The sequence below is a fragment of the Varanus komodoensis genome, unplaced genomic scaffold (genome assembly GCF_004798865.1).
Source record: "Varanus komodoensis strain SLA01 unplaced genomic scaffold, ASM479886v1 scaffold133, whole genome shotgun sequence".
In the NCBI taxonomy this organism is placed as follows: Eukaryota; Metazoa; Chordata; class Lepidosauria; order Squamata; family Varanidae; genus Varanus; species Varanus komodoensis.
In genome coordinates, this window is record NW_025335384.1 from 247,091 (window position 1) to 263,117 (window position 16,027).

At 49.1% G+C, this 16,027-nt stretch overlaps 1 protein-coding gene across 1 annotated transcript; it reads left to right on the forward strand.

Annotated features, from left to right (window-relative positions):
- Positions 1-3,449: 3,449 nt before the first annotated feature.
- Positions 3,450-15,749, forward strand: LOC123019646 (zinc finger protein 397-like). Its single transcript, XM_044422689.1, has 5 exons — positions 3,450-3,580; positions 5,158-5,349; positions 11,824-12,671; positions 13,756-13,882; positions 14,259-15,749. Exons 3-5 carry the CDS (start codon positions 12,000-12,002, stop codon positions 15,074-15,076), a joined length of 1,617 nt encoding a protein of 538 aa, XP_044278624.1. The 5' UTR covers positions 3,450-3,580; positions 5,158-5,349; positions 11,824-11,999; the 3' UTR covers positions 15,077-15,749.
- Positions 15,750-16,027: the final 278 nt, after the last annotated feature.

The following is a 16,027-nucleotide window of genomic DNA, read 5'->3' on the forward strand; positions in this document are numbered from 1 at the left end:
ATAAATTATCCCTACCCTGCAAGCTGCCAAGTATTTTCCCCATTAAATGGGTTTCAGATCCCTTTGATCACTGTTGGGTTATTGCAGTAACTGTGTTACAGAGGGACAAGTTTGCATTCCTGAGCTGAATCAACATGAGCAATTACCAAAGCCCAGGCAATGTTTCCTTGGCGGGGGTTGTTCCTTTGGGTAAGGTGAGCAGCAAAACCTGCTCTGGTGTTATGACCCTCAAAATACTGTTGCTTATACAATGTCACTTCACCTGATATGAACCTTCAGAGATCTACTGGATGAATTCCACCCTTGTGCCAAATTCAAGTGATGTTAAAACTGGGGCAGGTACAGCAAGTTAAAAAGTGTTTTCAATTGACACATGTATCCCTTTTGCTTCAAGTCTTGGAAAGCTATTTTTAGAAAAACCACTGATGCATTTTGTTCTGGCTTCTATGGACAGGTGTCTCATTGGTTTGCAGAGGTACCAAGCGGTGGGGCCAAAAGTAATTCAGTTGTTTCGCTGCGTGGGATCCTGTGGCAGCAACTGCTAGGAAAGTGATGCCATGTGTGTTTGATACTCTTCTGTGTAGGAGCAGAAATCTAGTAGATTCTTTGTGCAGTGCCCAGTCCTGTAGTTAAGGAATAACTTTGGATTTGATGATGTCGGACCCAATTCATGTTATGGGGTTGCATGTGAGGCCTAAGTTGTAAGTAAGCCCAGTTTAGATTTTGCAGAACATCATTTCTGATCACAGAGACCTGTGATCCTTTCCATTTCCAAATGCTTTCTAATGCCTGTTAGCTTTCCAATTTGTGTAGCTGTGGCTGTCACTTATTCAGTGACTAAAAACCTGCTCGTATAAGGCTAGAGTTGAAGCTGATGTGTGTTGGTTCAAGCACCACAAAGCCAGAAAAGCTTCTGGAGTCAGTCCATCTCATGCCTGATTTTCCTCCTCTTCTGCCTTTGACTTTCCCTGACATGATACGCCCACAGTAGGATTGCCTGAAATGTTGAAAATTTCCTTCTAGGGCAAGTTCTGCCTTGATTTGATATGGGACCTACTTGTTTTGTCCTTTCTGTCTCTTCAGGGTTATTTGCCAAGCTCTCCTGCAGCACAGTGTTTTAAATGCTCCATTGTTTTCCTCTTGGCTTTCCTCACTTCCTTCTTCAGCTTCCACACCCAGATTACAGTGGTTTGGCTGAGCTTGACCTCGTTCTGCAGAGAAATGGTCCCTCTGTGCATCCGCACTTCACCTTGGGCTTCCAGGTCCAAATGCACCTGGGGAGGATGGGATACCTGAAGGAGTGCCTTCTTCGCTATGTGTCCTCCTACCCCTTGAGATCTGAGGCAGGGGCCTGCTCCAGGAGCCCTCCTGTAAGGAGTTGAGGAGGGAGAGTTCCCAGAGGAGGTCCTCCTCTGCGGTGGCGCCCCAACTGGAATGCGCTCCCCAGAGAGGTTCCCCTGGCGCCAAGGTGAGATTCTTTTTGGCGTCAGGCAAAACCCTTTTTATTTTCCTTTTCTTTTAATGTTTAATTGATTTGAATTGGGGTTTGAATATCTTAACAGTCAGGTGCTGTGGGGCTGTTCTGTTCTATTCATTTATTGTAAGCTGTTGTAAGTTCTGTAGGGGATGGGATAGAAAAGCTATTAATACATAAACCCAGCAAAGGCTCCCCATGTTTTCTTGGGTCTTGCATTGCCAGACCTTCCTCAATGAGCCGAGGAATCCTGGGTCTTGAGCCAGGCCTGTTCCTCGCTCCCCTCAGTCAGTGGCAAGTCAGGTTAGACCAAAGAAGGGAGTCCTCTTTTAGTTCTGTTGTTCGTGAAGTTGTGTCTGACCTTTGATGACCCCATGGCCAACCTTCCTCCAGGCTCTCCTGTCGATGTTCAGTCTTGTCACCTTTTGTTTGAGCCACGTCCAGCTTGCCTTGATTCATCGATCTTACATTCCAGGTTCCTATGGAGTATAGATCTTTTCAGCGTCAGACTTTCCTTTCACCACCAGACACATCTGCAACTGTGTCCTTTCGGCTTTGACCCAGTCGCTTCACTCTTTCTGGCGCTACTAGTACTAGCCCTCTGCTCTTCTTCCCCAGTAGCCCATTGGACACCTCTCTACCTGAGGGGCTCACCTCCCGGCATCGTATCTTTTTGCCTTTTGGTCCTGTCCGTGGGGTTTTCATGGCAAGGGTACTGGAGTGGGTTGCCCTTCCCTCCTCCAGTGGATCCCCTTTTGTCAGAGCTCTCGGCTATGACCTGCCCATCTTGGGTTAGCAGTTAGCAATTCCCTGCACGGCATGGCTCACAGCTGCATTGCGAGAAGGCAGCGATCCATGAAGGGGCCTCTTTGAGTAACCAGCACCTTATTTTTATGGTGTTGCATTTTATTTTTTAGAGGTGGTGAGTATTAGAACAGCAACGACACAATACTGTACAGATCCTTACAGCCATCAAATGCAAGTAAAGCCAGCAGTGAAAAGCACCATTAAGAATTGCTCCATGAGAACATGGGGTGTGGGCGATGTCTTTGGTGAGGTCCTGAAGATTTAGACAAAGGAACGGAAGGAATTCCTGGTGCAGATGCATTCTGGGGGTGGGGGTGCTAATGAAAGGCCCTGTCCTCGCCACTGTAACTGCTTGGCCAGTTGGCAAGGATGGCCTCTGGGGGCGGGCAGTTTGCCAGAGAAAAGTCGCTTGTTCTGCACCACGTCAGGGACCTGGCTGGCGCCTGCAGGAGCCACCGGTTCATTCCCAATCTGGGCATGGGGCGGGGGAAGGGACTGGGCTGAGGGGGCGGATGGACACTGAAATCTGCTCTGCGCCCCATGCTCCCCTCCTGTGTTTCTCGATCGCTAGAGCGCTCCCCTGTTAACATTGGAAACCTACGATCAGCCTTGCCAGACTGTAATAAACCAACTGCACCGTTTATCAGTCGTTGTGTGCCTTTATTTTTAACAGCAATGCGAGGGGTGCTTTCTACAAATAAAAAGCTGCACCCTCAAAAACTACATTGCTTGAAAGGAGAGCAATTTGTGGCAGGCGATGGAGGACCCAGCGGGCTCTGGAATGGGCGCTGGCTGCTTAGGACAAGGGAGCGAGGAGCCCGTCGCAGCCCCGGCTCGCACCCTGCCCCGCTGCATCGGCGGGACGCTGCCGCTTCTGCGCGTGCGCGTGCGAGCGAGCGAGCGAGCGAGCTGCGCGGGGCGGCGCTCAGCACCACGGACAGCGCGCCCGGGGCGGGGGCGGGGGCGGGGGCGGGGGCAGGCCGGGGCGGGGCCTCCTCCGGGCCGGACCGCCTCGCCTCGGCGGGAGCGCGGGCGGGATGGCGGGCGGGCCGCGGGAGCCAGCGCGGCCCCAGCGCGGCCCCTCCCCGCGCCTCTTCCGCGAGCTGCTCCGCCCCGGCCAGTCCGGCGCCTGCTGGAGCGAGGCTCGCCTGATGGCGGGAGCAGCGGCCGGATCGGAGCCTCGCTGTCCGCCGGTGCTTGGGGGCGCCGCTGCTGCTGGCCGGTGGGCTGGTTGCTGGTTGCCAGCCGGGCTCTTCTGCCTGAGGCCGCCCCACAAGAGGAGGACAGGGGGCCGGAGAGGTGCGGCTTTCTGGTCCCCCGGTGCCCCCCTTGCGCGCCACTGCAGCGCCCCACTCCCCTCCCCACGGTCCGGTTCCCAGCCCCAGGGGCCGCCTGCGTGGTTCCTTCTCGCGGGCTGTCAAGCCGCGCTTCCAGAAGACCCACGGGGTCCCTGTCCTGGTGTGCCGACGCCCAAAGCACACAACGGGGGGAGGCTTCCTTTTATGCTCGGGAATAACCAGCTACCAGCGCATCGTTCCGGATGGCGCCCCGAGCAGTCCTCCGTTGGCCCTTTTATGCATTGACCATTGCAGGGTCACACGTTACACGGTTAACACTTTCCAAAAGGTTACAGAAGCAAAAGGTTGCAATGGCGTGGTCTGTCCTGCTTGGATATCAAAGAAGATACCTAACTGGCCATGCTGCCCGCTGAGACTTGGCCCCCTAAGGGTTAAGAGAACCGTCGCGGTCTCGTTCCTAGAGAGGGGGAAAGGAAGTGATGTCATCGCCATAGAGCAAGAGGGGAGAGAGCAGACTAGGGCAGCGAGACGGTGCGGTGAGTGAAGGGAGGGCGGGGATGCCGCCTCTCTGGCCCACGCGGGGCAGCCCACTAGCTGGGCATGGTGAACAGCATCCCAGTACCCATGTTCCCCAGCAGCGGCTGTGCATGGGCATCCTGCCTCGGGTCTTGGAGGCAGCCTATGGCCATGAGGACTAGTAGCCACGGACAGCCTTCTTTCTGCTCGCATTATGCAACCCCCTTTAAGGCTGCCCAAGCTAGTGGCCGCCGGTCTATCCTCCGGGGGCGAATTCCACAGTTCACCGTGCGAAGCCGCCCTTCTTGGACCGGTTCCCTGCCAGACCGCTTCATGGGATGGCTCCTCTGGGCCCCAGCGTGGTGCCAGGGGGAGAAAGGTGTCTCCCTCTCCACGGTCTCCACACCATCATGTTGTGCTCCTCTGTCTTGCCTCCCGGTTCTCCCCGGTTTTAGAAACAGTCCCAGACTGCCCTTCTAAGGGATTTGCTCCAGACCCTCATTCACTTTCCTAGCCCATTTTTGCAAGTAAAATAGTGGGATTCTTGCAGAGGGGAGAGTGAGAGGTTGCAGGATGGAAGAAAAGGAGTGCGGGAGGTCTTCTGCCCTCCAAAGCCACTTGGGCGTGCAGGATAGATCCTGAGCCTCTTCCCCGACCTTCTCTGCAGATCCTGCAAGTCAGCCTGTCCTGTGAATCTCAAATCCCAGTTCACCCGTTCTTGATTTTTGCATCTGTTGTTCATTTATGTATCCTTTCCACATTGCATGTTTCAAATCCTCATTGCTCTTTCAGGTAAAGATTCTTTTGGCAGAAGTGGAATGTGATTCTCACAGGGCAGAGAAGCCTCAGATTGTAGGCAGAGTCCCCTGCTGAGGGGTGTCAAGCAGGAGGGTGGCAGATGTGTCTCTGTGGAGGATTCATGGGAGGTGGGCGACTTTCAGCCTGTTCTCCCACCCTGTATGATGTCAGGGATCTCTGGGCTGCTTTATGTTTCCCAAAGTCTTTTTAAAGTTCTGTTGAAGCCCTTGTTCTGACTCTGACAATTTCTTGTCTTCATTCCAGATGTGAACAGGTATGAATCAGAAAAGGAGAGAAAACCATGTGAGATGTCACCAAAAAGAGGCAGGTGTAAAAAGCATGAAGAGCAAAGGAGAAATGAAGCAAGTCAGAAGAGGAATACATCCTCTGCTTCTCTAGGCAGTGAATATCATGATACTGAAATCCAGCAAAAGCAAGAAAAATAATAGGTGCCAGGTAAATGATAATAATATGAACACTCTCACTTCTCATGAAAAAATACATACTGCTAGAAGCATCTGGAATGTAGGATATGTAGGATATGAAGGACTTCAGTCAGTGTATGGACCTCAGCGTATCAAAGAATACACATAGGAGAATCCATATTGCTTGAAATGTGGCAAGAGCTCCAGTCAGAAGGCAAATCTTACTTCTCATTAGAGATTTCATACAGGGGTGAAGCCTTTTAACTGCTCTGAGTTCAGAAAGAGCTTCAGTAAGAAAATAACTCTCACTTGTCACCAAGGGGAAAAACATATAAATGCCTGGAATGTGGAAAGAGCATCAATCAGAAGATGAATCTTGCATCTCATCAAAGAATCCACACAGGAGAGAAACCATATAAATGCTGGGAGGGTGGAAAGAGCTTTGGACAAAAGACAGGTCTTACTTCTCATAAAAGAATTCACCCAGGAGAAAAACCATATAAATGTTTGGAATGTGGAAAGAGCTTCTACTTAAGGCAGAGTTTTATGTACCATCAGGGAATTCACACAGGGGTGAAGCCATATCCCTGCTTGGTGTAGAAGGAGCTTCAGTCAGAAGGCACAACTCAATTCCCATCAAACAATTCATACAGGAGAGACCACATAAATTCTTGGAGTGTGGAAAGAATTTCCATAAGATGATACATCTTCTCATCACAGAATTCAGATTAGGGAAATTTCATATAAATGATTTGAATATGGAATGAGCTTCCATCAGAAGATACATCTCATTTCTCATTTAAAAAAAATCACAACAGGAACAACCAATACACCTGGAGTTAGGAGAAAGTTTTAGTTTTACTATAACTCTTATTTCAAATTGGAAAAAATTGTTTATGGGATGCACTGTGTAAGTGATTGATAGTCAAGGACACATATTAACATAAAGTTAAGACAACAAAGATACTTAAACGTTCTTTATTTTTTTCTCCTATATTACTGCATAGAAATAACAGCCTGTAAATTGAATATATATGCAGTTAGCAAAAGGGAACTGAAATCATTGCTTTTCAGTCTGTCATCTTTTGTCATTTTCAAATGTATTTGTCTCTGGTTTGTGTTCTTTTGCTCATTTAGGGAGCAATCTTACACCCCTCAACAGCATCTGAGAGGCCAGAGAATAGTTTGGCTTTGCAGATCTGAGGCCGAGACAGCACCTTGTAGCTGGAAACTGGAGTTCCAGTTCTCTTGCCCCAACCCCTGCCACTGGTATAGAAACAACTGTGCCTACTGCTTTCCAAGATCAATCGAGTAATCTTGCAGAGGAGCAAATGGTTGAAGGGCAGGGACAGGTTTCAGTGTAGGGAAAGAGCCTGGAGAAGCCAGATAGTCCTGGAGCCGCTCCACCTTCCTTCCCTTGCTCTCCTGGGATAAGCCTGATTTTCTGGACCCATTTCAGTCAGGGTTCAGGCCTGGTTTCCATACAAAAACAGCCTTGTTCACCCTGTATGGTGACCTATGCCGGGAGAAAGACGGTGTGATCCTGTTAATAGCTTGGACCTCTCAACAGCTTTCAGTACCATCGACCAGGGTGTCCTTCAGGGGTGACCAACTGAGTTGGGAGTTGGGGGCACAGCATTGCAGCGGTTCCGCTCCTACTTGGAGGACCCTCCAGAAGGTGGTGCTTGGGGAATACTCGTGGATTCTCCAGCATGGAGTTCCTCAGGGGTCTGTTCTGTCCCTCGTGCTCTTTAACATAACATTTAATTTACCTGAGAATGCCGAGTGAGGTTGTCCAGAGTTTTGGAGTGCTTTGCCATCGGTGGGCTGATGCCACCCAACTCTCTCTTGCGGTTCTGTCTTCAGCAGATAAGTCTCTGGGTATGCTGAATTGGTGCCTGGCTGCAACCATCGGCTGGATGAGGGCCGACAAACTGAAGCTCGGTCCAGACAAGCCTGATAGGTTGTTGCCGGGTGGTTCCCCTGCCAGGAAGTGGGTGTTCGACCTGTTCTGGATGGGGCTGCCCTCTCCCGAAGGAGCAGGTTCGTAGCTTAGGAGTGCTTCTTGGTCCAACTTTTGTCACTGGAGGCGCAGGTGGCCTCAGTGACTTGGAGTGCCTTCTACCAGCTTTGGCCCAGCCATGCCCCTATCTGGGCAGAAATGGCCTGTTTTCAGTCATCTACACTCTGGTCGTCTCTAGATTACTGCAGAACACTCTACGTGGGGCTGCCCTTGAAGACCATTCAGAAGCTGCAGGTGGTGCAGAACGTGGCAGTGAGATGAATAACTGGGACCTGTAGGTCCAAACATAAGTCAGTTCTGGCCTCCCTGCATGGCTGCCGCTATGCTGCCAGGCCCAGTTCAAGGTGCTGGTTTTAACCTATAAAATCTTACATGGTTTAGGACTGCAATTATATTGTTATTTATTTTATATGGTTATTTTTATATGGTTATTTTTGTATTTTACTTTATGTTGTGAGCTGCCCCGAGGCTTCGGCAAATGGGGCGGCATAGAAATGTTTTAATTAATAATAAATAAATAATAAATACCTGCCGGAGTGTCTCTCCCAGCCAATCTGCTTAGGCACCGTGTTCATCCTCGGAGCCTTCCTCTGAGTGCCAACCCCATGGGTGGCTCAGAGGGTGGCAACAAGGGAAAGGCCCTTTTCTGTGGTGGCCCACATCTTTGGAATGGGCTTTCCAGAGAGTTGCATTGGGCACCATTGCTGCTAGCATTCAATCCCAAGCAAAGACTTCCCTCTTCTCCAGCTAGTTTGACAATTGATTTTAGTGGCAATCTGGTTTTAAATGGAGCCAATTTCTGCTTTTTAGTTGATTTTAGTATAAATTGTCTTATTTTAATGTTTTATATTTGGATTATGTTGTTAATATTTTTATTTATTATTTTATTTATTAAAACATTGTTATGCCGCCCCATTCGCCGAAGCCTCGGGGTGGCTTACAACAATAAATAAAACCAATAAGTTAAAATATACATATAAAATAATCATAATAATTTAAGACACACATTATAAAATAAGCCGCCCTGGCCAGATAAAATTCAGTGTTCTGAATATGTTGAGTTCATGGTACTGATTTTGGAAAGTTGTGTATTATTTGTTGTGAATTGCACAAAGAACCCAGATCTGGGCTATTGCAGCATACAAACGGAATGAATGAATGAATGAATGAATGAATGAATAAATAAATAATCTCTTAGAAAGCACCAATCCATTTAAATTTGCACCAGCAATTAGGAAACCTTTCTTAATTACAAAATCGTTATTACGACAGTTGTCACGATAAACCTGAGAGGAGGAGGAGGAGAAATATGTAAGCTGTCTGGAGTTCCTTGAACGGAATAAAGGCAGGATGAATAATTGTAATAAGAAATAATGGTACCACAGCTTTCCAGCAAATGTTGCTCAGGGCCACGCATACCAACAGAGAACAAATGTAATAAAATGCGTTTGCTAAGTAGTAAAATACAAAGTCTGAAAAAAGCAAGGCAGGCCGATTGCATCGATACATGAGATGGAGAGAGAGAGAGAGAGAGAGGGAAGCCAACTGGAGTGTGCTCCCGCGGAGCTTCTGCGACTTGGTCCTGCAGTAGTTAATTCAAGAGCCTGGATCAGGTTCCTAGAGAGGAAGGGAGAAATCTGGGGAGGGGGGCTCGCTACCATAGAGAGAGAGGAGGACGAGCCGCCTGGCGCTCCAGCCCTCTGCGAGGGGGGCTTGCCTCGGTGCAGGGAAGAGTTGGAGGCGGCTGCGTGGAGGAGGCGGCGGTGAGTTGCAAGGGAGATCATAAAAGGAGGATTGTGGGGTGGAATAGATGCACCCCATCAGGGGCAGGGGACAGGGGAGGACGGCCGCGCGCTTGCCTCGGGGGCTTCCGAAGCTGCCAGGTGATGCATCCATCCGTTGCGTGTTACAACCCGACCTGGGGAAGAGACGAGGCTTTTTCCCATCGGGGGCCACCGAATCCTAGTTTAAAATGGAAAATGCCAGTGATTATTTGAGAAGGGAGCAATAATCCATTAAGGGCCTCGAAAAGGATCAGGGGGCTGAGCTCCCGGACGAGGAGGGGCTACCGCAACTGGGACTGTTGCGCTTAGAATAAGGCGAGTGAGGGGCGATTGGACGGAGGAGTTTAAAATCATGCCCGATGCGGGGAAAGTGGAGACGATTTTTCTCCTCCTCCTCCTCTAACACTCGAACCCAAAGGGGTCACCCCACGAAGCCTTTTCTGTCCCAGCTTTGGCCCCTGCTCCCCAGAGAGGATGTATTCATTTCGGCACCAGGCCAAACCCTTTTTATTTTCCCGGCATTTTAAGGTTTTATGGCGTTTTTTTTTTTTAGATAGGAACTTTATTATATGTTTTTACGTGCTGTTTTAATTGTGCTGCTGTGTTGTGAGCAGTCTTGAGACCTGTTGGTGTAGATGAGATTTAAGTGTTTTAAATAAATTAACAGAAGGATGGGTGGGCGGTTTGGAGCAGATCAGAGGAAGGACTGCTTCACACAGTGTATAGTTGAACTGTGGAACTCGCTGTCGTGGGAAGCGGCGATGGCCGCCAATTGGGGTAGCTTTAAAAGGAGGCTGGGCAGATCCATGAGGGAGGGGGCGATCAGCGGCTACTAGCCTTGCTGGCCATGTGCTCCCTCCTTCCCAGCTGCCTGCACACACCTGTTGCTGGGGGACTTGGGCAGGAAGAGGTCTTGCAGCCCTCCTGCTTGGAGTAACCTGCAGGCAGCTGGTCTGTTTGTTTCTTAGATTTCTAACCCTCCCCATTAGCCACACAGCTCCCTGAGTGGGTAACAGCAATAAAAACCACATAAAGACAATATGAAACATCACACTCACTAAAAACGACAATAGAACAATAAAAATGCACCCACCAGAATTCCAGATTTCATAAAAGACATATCCTGTTCTGTTAAAATACCATTAAAAACAGTTTAACAATTAAAATACTGGCAGAATAAAAAGGTTTGCATCGGGTGCCAAAAAAGAATTAAAAGATTATTTATTTATTTATTTATTTATTTAAAGTTTTTATATGCCGTCCCCTTGCTACATAGCCTCGGGACGGCTCACAGCAATAAATAAATAAAACAATTACAATTAAAAGATGGCGCCAGGCAGACCTCTCTGGGGAGTTCATTCCAACGTTGGTGTGCCACTTCTGAAAAGGCCTTTCTTGTAGACACCCTCCTTATATTCTGAGGATGGGGCTCCCTCAGAAGGGCCTCAGATGTGGCTCTAAGGGGCTGGGTAGGTTCATATAAGAAGAGGTGCTCCTTTAGGTACTGTGGCCTCAAACCATTTAGGGCTTTAAAGACTAGAGTTACCACCTTGAATTGGACCTGGACTTCAATTGGTAACCAGTGGAGATGGCAGAGGACTGGCTTTAGATGATCCCATCTGCCAGTCCTCATTAGCAGCCTGGCCACCCTATTTTGGACCAACTGAAGTCTCTGGACTGTCTTCAAGGGAAGCCCCATGTAGAGCGTGTTGCAGTAGTCCAGACGAGAGGTTCCCAGTGCATGGATAACAGTTGCCAGGTCTTGTCTGTCCAGATATGGCCGCAGCTGATAGAAGACACTCCTGGCTACCAAATCCACCTGCAATTCCAGGGACAATTCAGGTCCCAAGAGCACCCCCAAGCTGCAAACCCGGTCCTTTAGGGGGAGTATGACTCTATCCAGTGCAGGCACGTTTTCTGGCTTGCCACAGTGAGCACGGAGTGCTGGACTACATGGACCTTTGGTCTGATCCAGCGTGGCTTTTCTTCAGTTCTGATGATTTCGGGCTCTGGGTGGGGTGTCCTGTGCCCCTTTAGCTGGCTTTACATTCCCTCAACTCCTTCAAAGTTACATCAGCCCTGCTGTGTTTAGGAACCCTTTTGCTAATTCGCCAGCATGGGGCCCTGGACTTCTGTCCAGACTACGGCTCTCATGACGCCGCTACGAGGGCCCCAGAGGCCAATTATGGGCTGTGCCACCACACCTTGAATTATTTGTGCTACTCAGAATGGTCTTGCCCATTCACCCTTCCCCAAGCAGCCCCCTTTGGCAGCTCACACAGTGTTCTTGGGGTTCCCCCAACCCTACAAAGTAGGATTGTATCCAAAGGTGAAAGCAGGTTTTCCACGGTACAGTGCAAGCCGCCACAGACAGCTGCGTAGTTTCCATATTGAAGGTAAGCTTGCTTCCATCCAGGGAAGCTGTTCCACCATCGAACAGCTCTTGCTGTTAGGAATGTTCTCCTAACTTTTAGCCAAAAGTTGGTTTCCTGGAACTTCCACCCACTCATTCTAGTTCTGCTCTGTGGAGCAACAGCAATAGTTCTGTACCTGGAAAAAAAAATTACCGTTCCGCAGACATTTTATTGAACATCTCACTTATTTTCTTTTATTGGGAAGGAGAACTGCTGGGAATCCATTCAGCTTTTATGCAGTCCTCTGTCTTTCTGGATTTGTTCTCTTGTGCTTCCGTAACCAGAGGCCCAAAGCCACCGGGCAGGTGCGACTCTCCTTTGCTGACAGGGACAACAGAGGGACCGGCTGAATTCGGCTCATCACCCTGCAAGGAGAGATGACTGAAGGGAATGAGCATTCCTTGCCCCACAACTTCCCTTCCAGGCAACACTTAAGCAGGGGCCCAAGCCAGAAGTGAAAATGGAGAGGAAGAATCCGGGAAATCCCAGTCCTGAGACGGGATCCAAGGGGGCCAGGAAGGCTGCCCATGCAGCTACCCAGGTGGGATCCGTCGGGCCCGAGGGGCTGCAGCAGCTGTGGGAAGTCCAGTGGCAAGCCTTCCTCCAGGCAATGGAGTCCTCTCGTTCCGGGATGGGGAGCCCGCAAGCAGCAGAACTGGCTCTCTCGGGGGATCTGAAGTCTTCCCTGCTCCCCTGTGAGGGAGGTGCCACGGCTGGCTGGCAGCCTCTCAAAGGGCAAGCAAGGAGCCCCAGTGTCGCAGCCCCACAAGTGCGCAGCAGCTTGGATGCCACAGAGAAGGGACACTACGGGAAAGTGAAAGAGGAGCGGGAGGCAGCTCTTAGCCCCGAGGCCTGCCGCCAGTGCTTCCGGCAGTTCCGCTACGGTGATGCCAAGGGTCCCCAGGAGGTCTGCCGCAGGCTCTCGGAGCTCTGCCGCCAGTGGCTGAAGCCAGAGAGGCGCACCAAAGAGCAGATCCTGGATGTGGTCATCCTGGAGCAGTTTCTGGCCCTCCTGCCACCGGGGATCCAGGGCCAGGTGAGGGAGCACGGCCCAGAGACCTGCGCCCAAGCCGTGGCCCTGGTGAAAAACTTCCTGCCGACACAGCAAGAGGCCAGCCGATGGAAGGATCAGGTGAGGCTGTTTTCGCCCAGACTTTTCTCGCATGCTCCTGGCTGCGACATGGGTTCCGAGGGGGGTGTTTCAGATGTGTCGGGGCCAGGACTGCCTACTCCAGAGGTGGGCAGAAGATAGATCAAGATGTATGGGTAGATATCTGGGTGATCTTCAGCAAGTCGCCAAGGCTTTCTGAATCCCAACAGCTGAACAAAAGCAAGTAAAAGCTAGAACTAATTTTCTGCCATGGCTGGTCTTTGCATTGGTTACTTATTCCCCAGCCTGCTTTTTTTTTGGGCGGGGGTACCATAGCTGCTTTTAAGCATGCCTTTGCCCAGTTTTGCTGGTCAGGTCTTGGGACTGACTTAAACCAGGTCTTTATTTAACTCTCCTGGGCAATTTTAGAGCAGTGTTGGAATCTCAGCGCTAGGGAAACTCAGCTGCAGTGCTGTACATTCAGTGCTGTAAACTCAGCCAGTCTATGGCTCCCAAAGCAGAGTAGATCATCAGTTCCCCTCTTTTGGGGCACAGTCCAAGGGGGGTGTCTCCAGCCCTCTGAATTATGGGCTTTTTGTACAGAGCAGGCAGAGCCTCCCTGCTATTCCCACCCCTCAAAGCAGTAAATAGCTGATTTCAGCTAACTTTGATGCCTCAGAGGAGCGGGGAAGGAGGCTGATATATGTCAGATCTGGGTAGCACCAGTCTTCTCTGCTTCCCACTCCCCCAGATGCTCCTAAATCCCTTCTTTGAGGTCACTTTTCCATCTTCACAGAAACAGCCAAGGGGGTAGGGAAGGGAATTTGAGCCTGGTTCCTAGCTCCGAGGTCAGAGCTCTTTCTGACCTCAGGTCCGGGAAATGAAGATCCTCACAGTTCTCTGGATGCTGTCTAAGGGCCATAGGATTGTTCTGCCCATAGTGTTTTGCCCCTTGTACTTATTACATCTTAAATCTTTCCATGCTTTCCCCAGGACAGCATGGAAGTTCTTTTCCTCGCTCTAATGATGTGCTAGCAGTAACTTCCTCCTCTGTTTTCTCCTTTGGATGTCTGCAGAGTTTTTGGAGTAACAGGATGTGTTCATTGCATGATCCTTGCCATTTCAGGAGTCTGGTCCCTTCCAGGAGGCCACTGTGAATGCTCCCAGTGATGAGGCAGCAGCAATGGGGCGCGCAGAGGGGCAGATCTGGAACGTTGCGAAGGAGGAGGACGAAGGAGACACCGACTTGGTGGGTATGTACGGAGAAGGCTGCATGGATTTGGCACCACTGCACGAAGAACTGACTTCCTGCCTCTGTTGTGGAACAGAAAATTTCCCCATCCTTGCCTTTTCTGTAGAGTTTTTTATTTCATCAACTTAATTACAGCAATGAAGGGATAGAAGCTAAATGCAGATACAATATTAGCCAAGTTTATATTCATGTTTTTCAGGTGATTCAGTGCTCCAGTATAATGTAACATGTAAATTACATCAAGAGGGGCACCCTATACATATTTAGATAGAAAACACCTAAGATTCTCAGCATTTCCCAGCCAGCCAAGGGAATCATGATGCATCTTCAAGGTTCAGGAGATCTTTCATGTGAGGAATCTTTTTTTATTTCTTCAGGTAATCGCCGTGCGAGGAAGAACGACGCTCATGGCAGGCAGGAAAATACTACACAAGAAGCTCAAGGGATGTCAGAAGAGAGAGCCTCAGAGGACAGGTGCAAACACCACAAGCCGGCAGGCTCCACTGAGGGCCTTTGTGGAACATGGAGGCCACCAGGAAGCCCTCAGAGGCCAGTAATAGATCAGGCCATTCCCAGTAGGGTGAGCTACAATGAACTTGATGAAACTAGTGTTGGAGATGGACCTGTGACCCCAAATGAATGTGGGCAGGGCTCAAATCCCAAAACTCACGAGAGAACGCACTTAGATGACAAACCGTTCAAGTGCTTGGACTGTGGGAAATCCTTCCGAATGAAAGATAAACTCATTCGGCATCACAAAACCCACACAGGAGAGAAACCGTACAAATGCTTGGACTGTGGCAAATTCTTCAGCACCAAGTATGGGCTATTTCGGCATTACAGGATCCACAGAGGAGAGAAACCCTACGAATGCTCATACTGTGGGAAGTTTTTCCGGATGAATTATGACCTAATCAGGCACCACCGAATCCACACAGGGGAGAAGCCATTTGGATGCTCGGACTGTGGGAAGTCCTTCAGCATGAACTCTGATCTTGTTAGACACAGGAGAATCCACACGGGGGAGAAGCCATTTGAATGTCCCGACTGTGGCAAAACCTTCAATGTCAAAGGCAGCCTTGTGGCCCATCTCAGGATTCACAAAGGGATGAAGCCACACAGGTGTACTGAATGTGGGAAGTGCTTCAATCAGAGCTCAAAACTTAAGATGCATTTGAGAATCCACAAGGGATAGGGGCTGTATGCGTGTCGAGGCTGGAGCATTTCCGCATCTAGGAATCTTCCTGGTGGGTTTGAGAGAGAAGCTTTGCTCTGGGCCCCTTATTCAGAGGAAGTGAAGCTGTATAGTGCCAGGATGAGGAGTTTCTCGTGTTTGGTGCCACAATGATGGAATGCCCTGACCGAAAGGCACTTCACCAGTTAGCTTCAAGCCGCTTGTCAACTATCTTATTTATTAGGAATATCCTGCTTAAGGATATCTTAAGTTAATTGATCAGCCTATTAAACCTATCAATGCACAGATCACAAAACAGTTTTTTTAAAGCATAATTTCTTCATGTTTAGATGGCACATGCATATCTCTCCTCTTGTCAGAGTGAAGTTTTTTTTGGTTTAAAATAGAATGTCATATTATTTGGAGATGCCTTTTTAGTTGATTAAATAGTTCTTTACTGGGTTTTATTTATTTTTGTTTTGCTTTGTTTAGTTGCAAAGTCATGCCTGACCCATCACGACCCCATGGACAACATTCCTCCAGGCTAACCAATTAATAGGTCAGATTAAAAGTTGCAGTCCTACTGTTTCGATAAGACGATGCTAGTATTAGGACTGGACTTTTAAATCTATCCTGTTATTCACAGTTTGGTTTATGTTATTGATTACCATATTTTTCGCTCTATAAGACGCGCCTGACCATAAGATGCATCTAGTTTTTAGAGGAGGAAAACAAGAAAAAAAATATTCTGAATCAAATGGGCACATAATCACAGGCACATTCCCCATCACTTCCCCATGGGCTGCACATCTGACAAACTTACTGCACACACATATTTGCTCTATAAGATGCACAGACATTTCCCCTTTTGAGGGGGGGAAAAGTGCGTCTTATAGAGCAAAAAATACGGTATTTTAATTGTTTTACTGCTTTGTACATTCTCAGAAATGTATTAATATATCATCCTTGTTA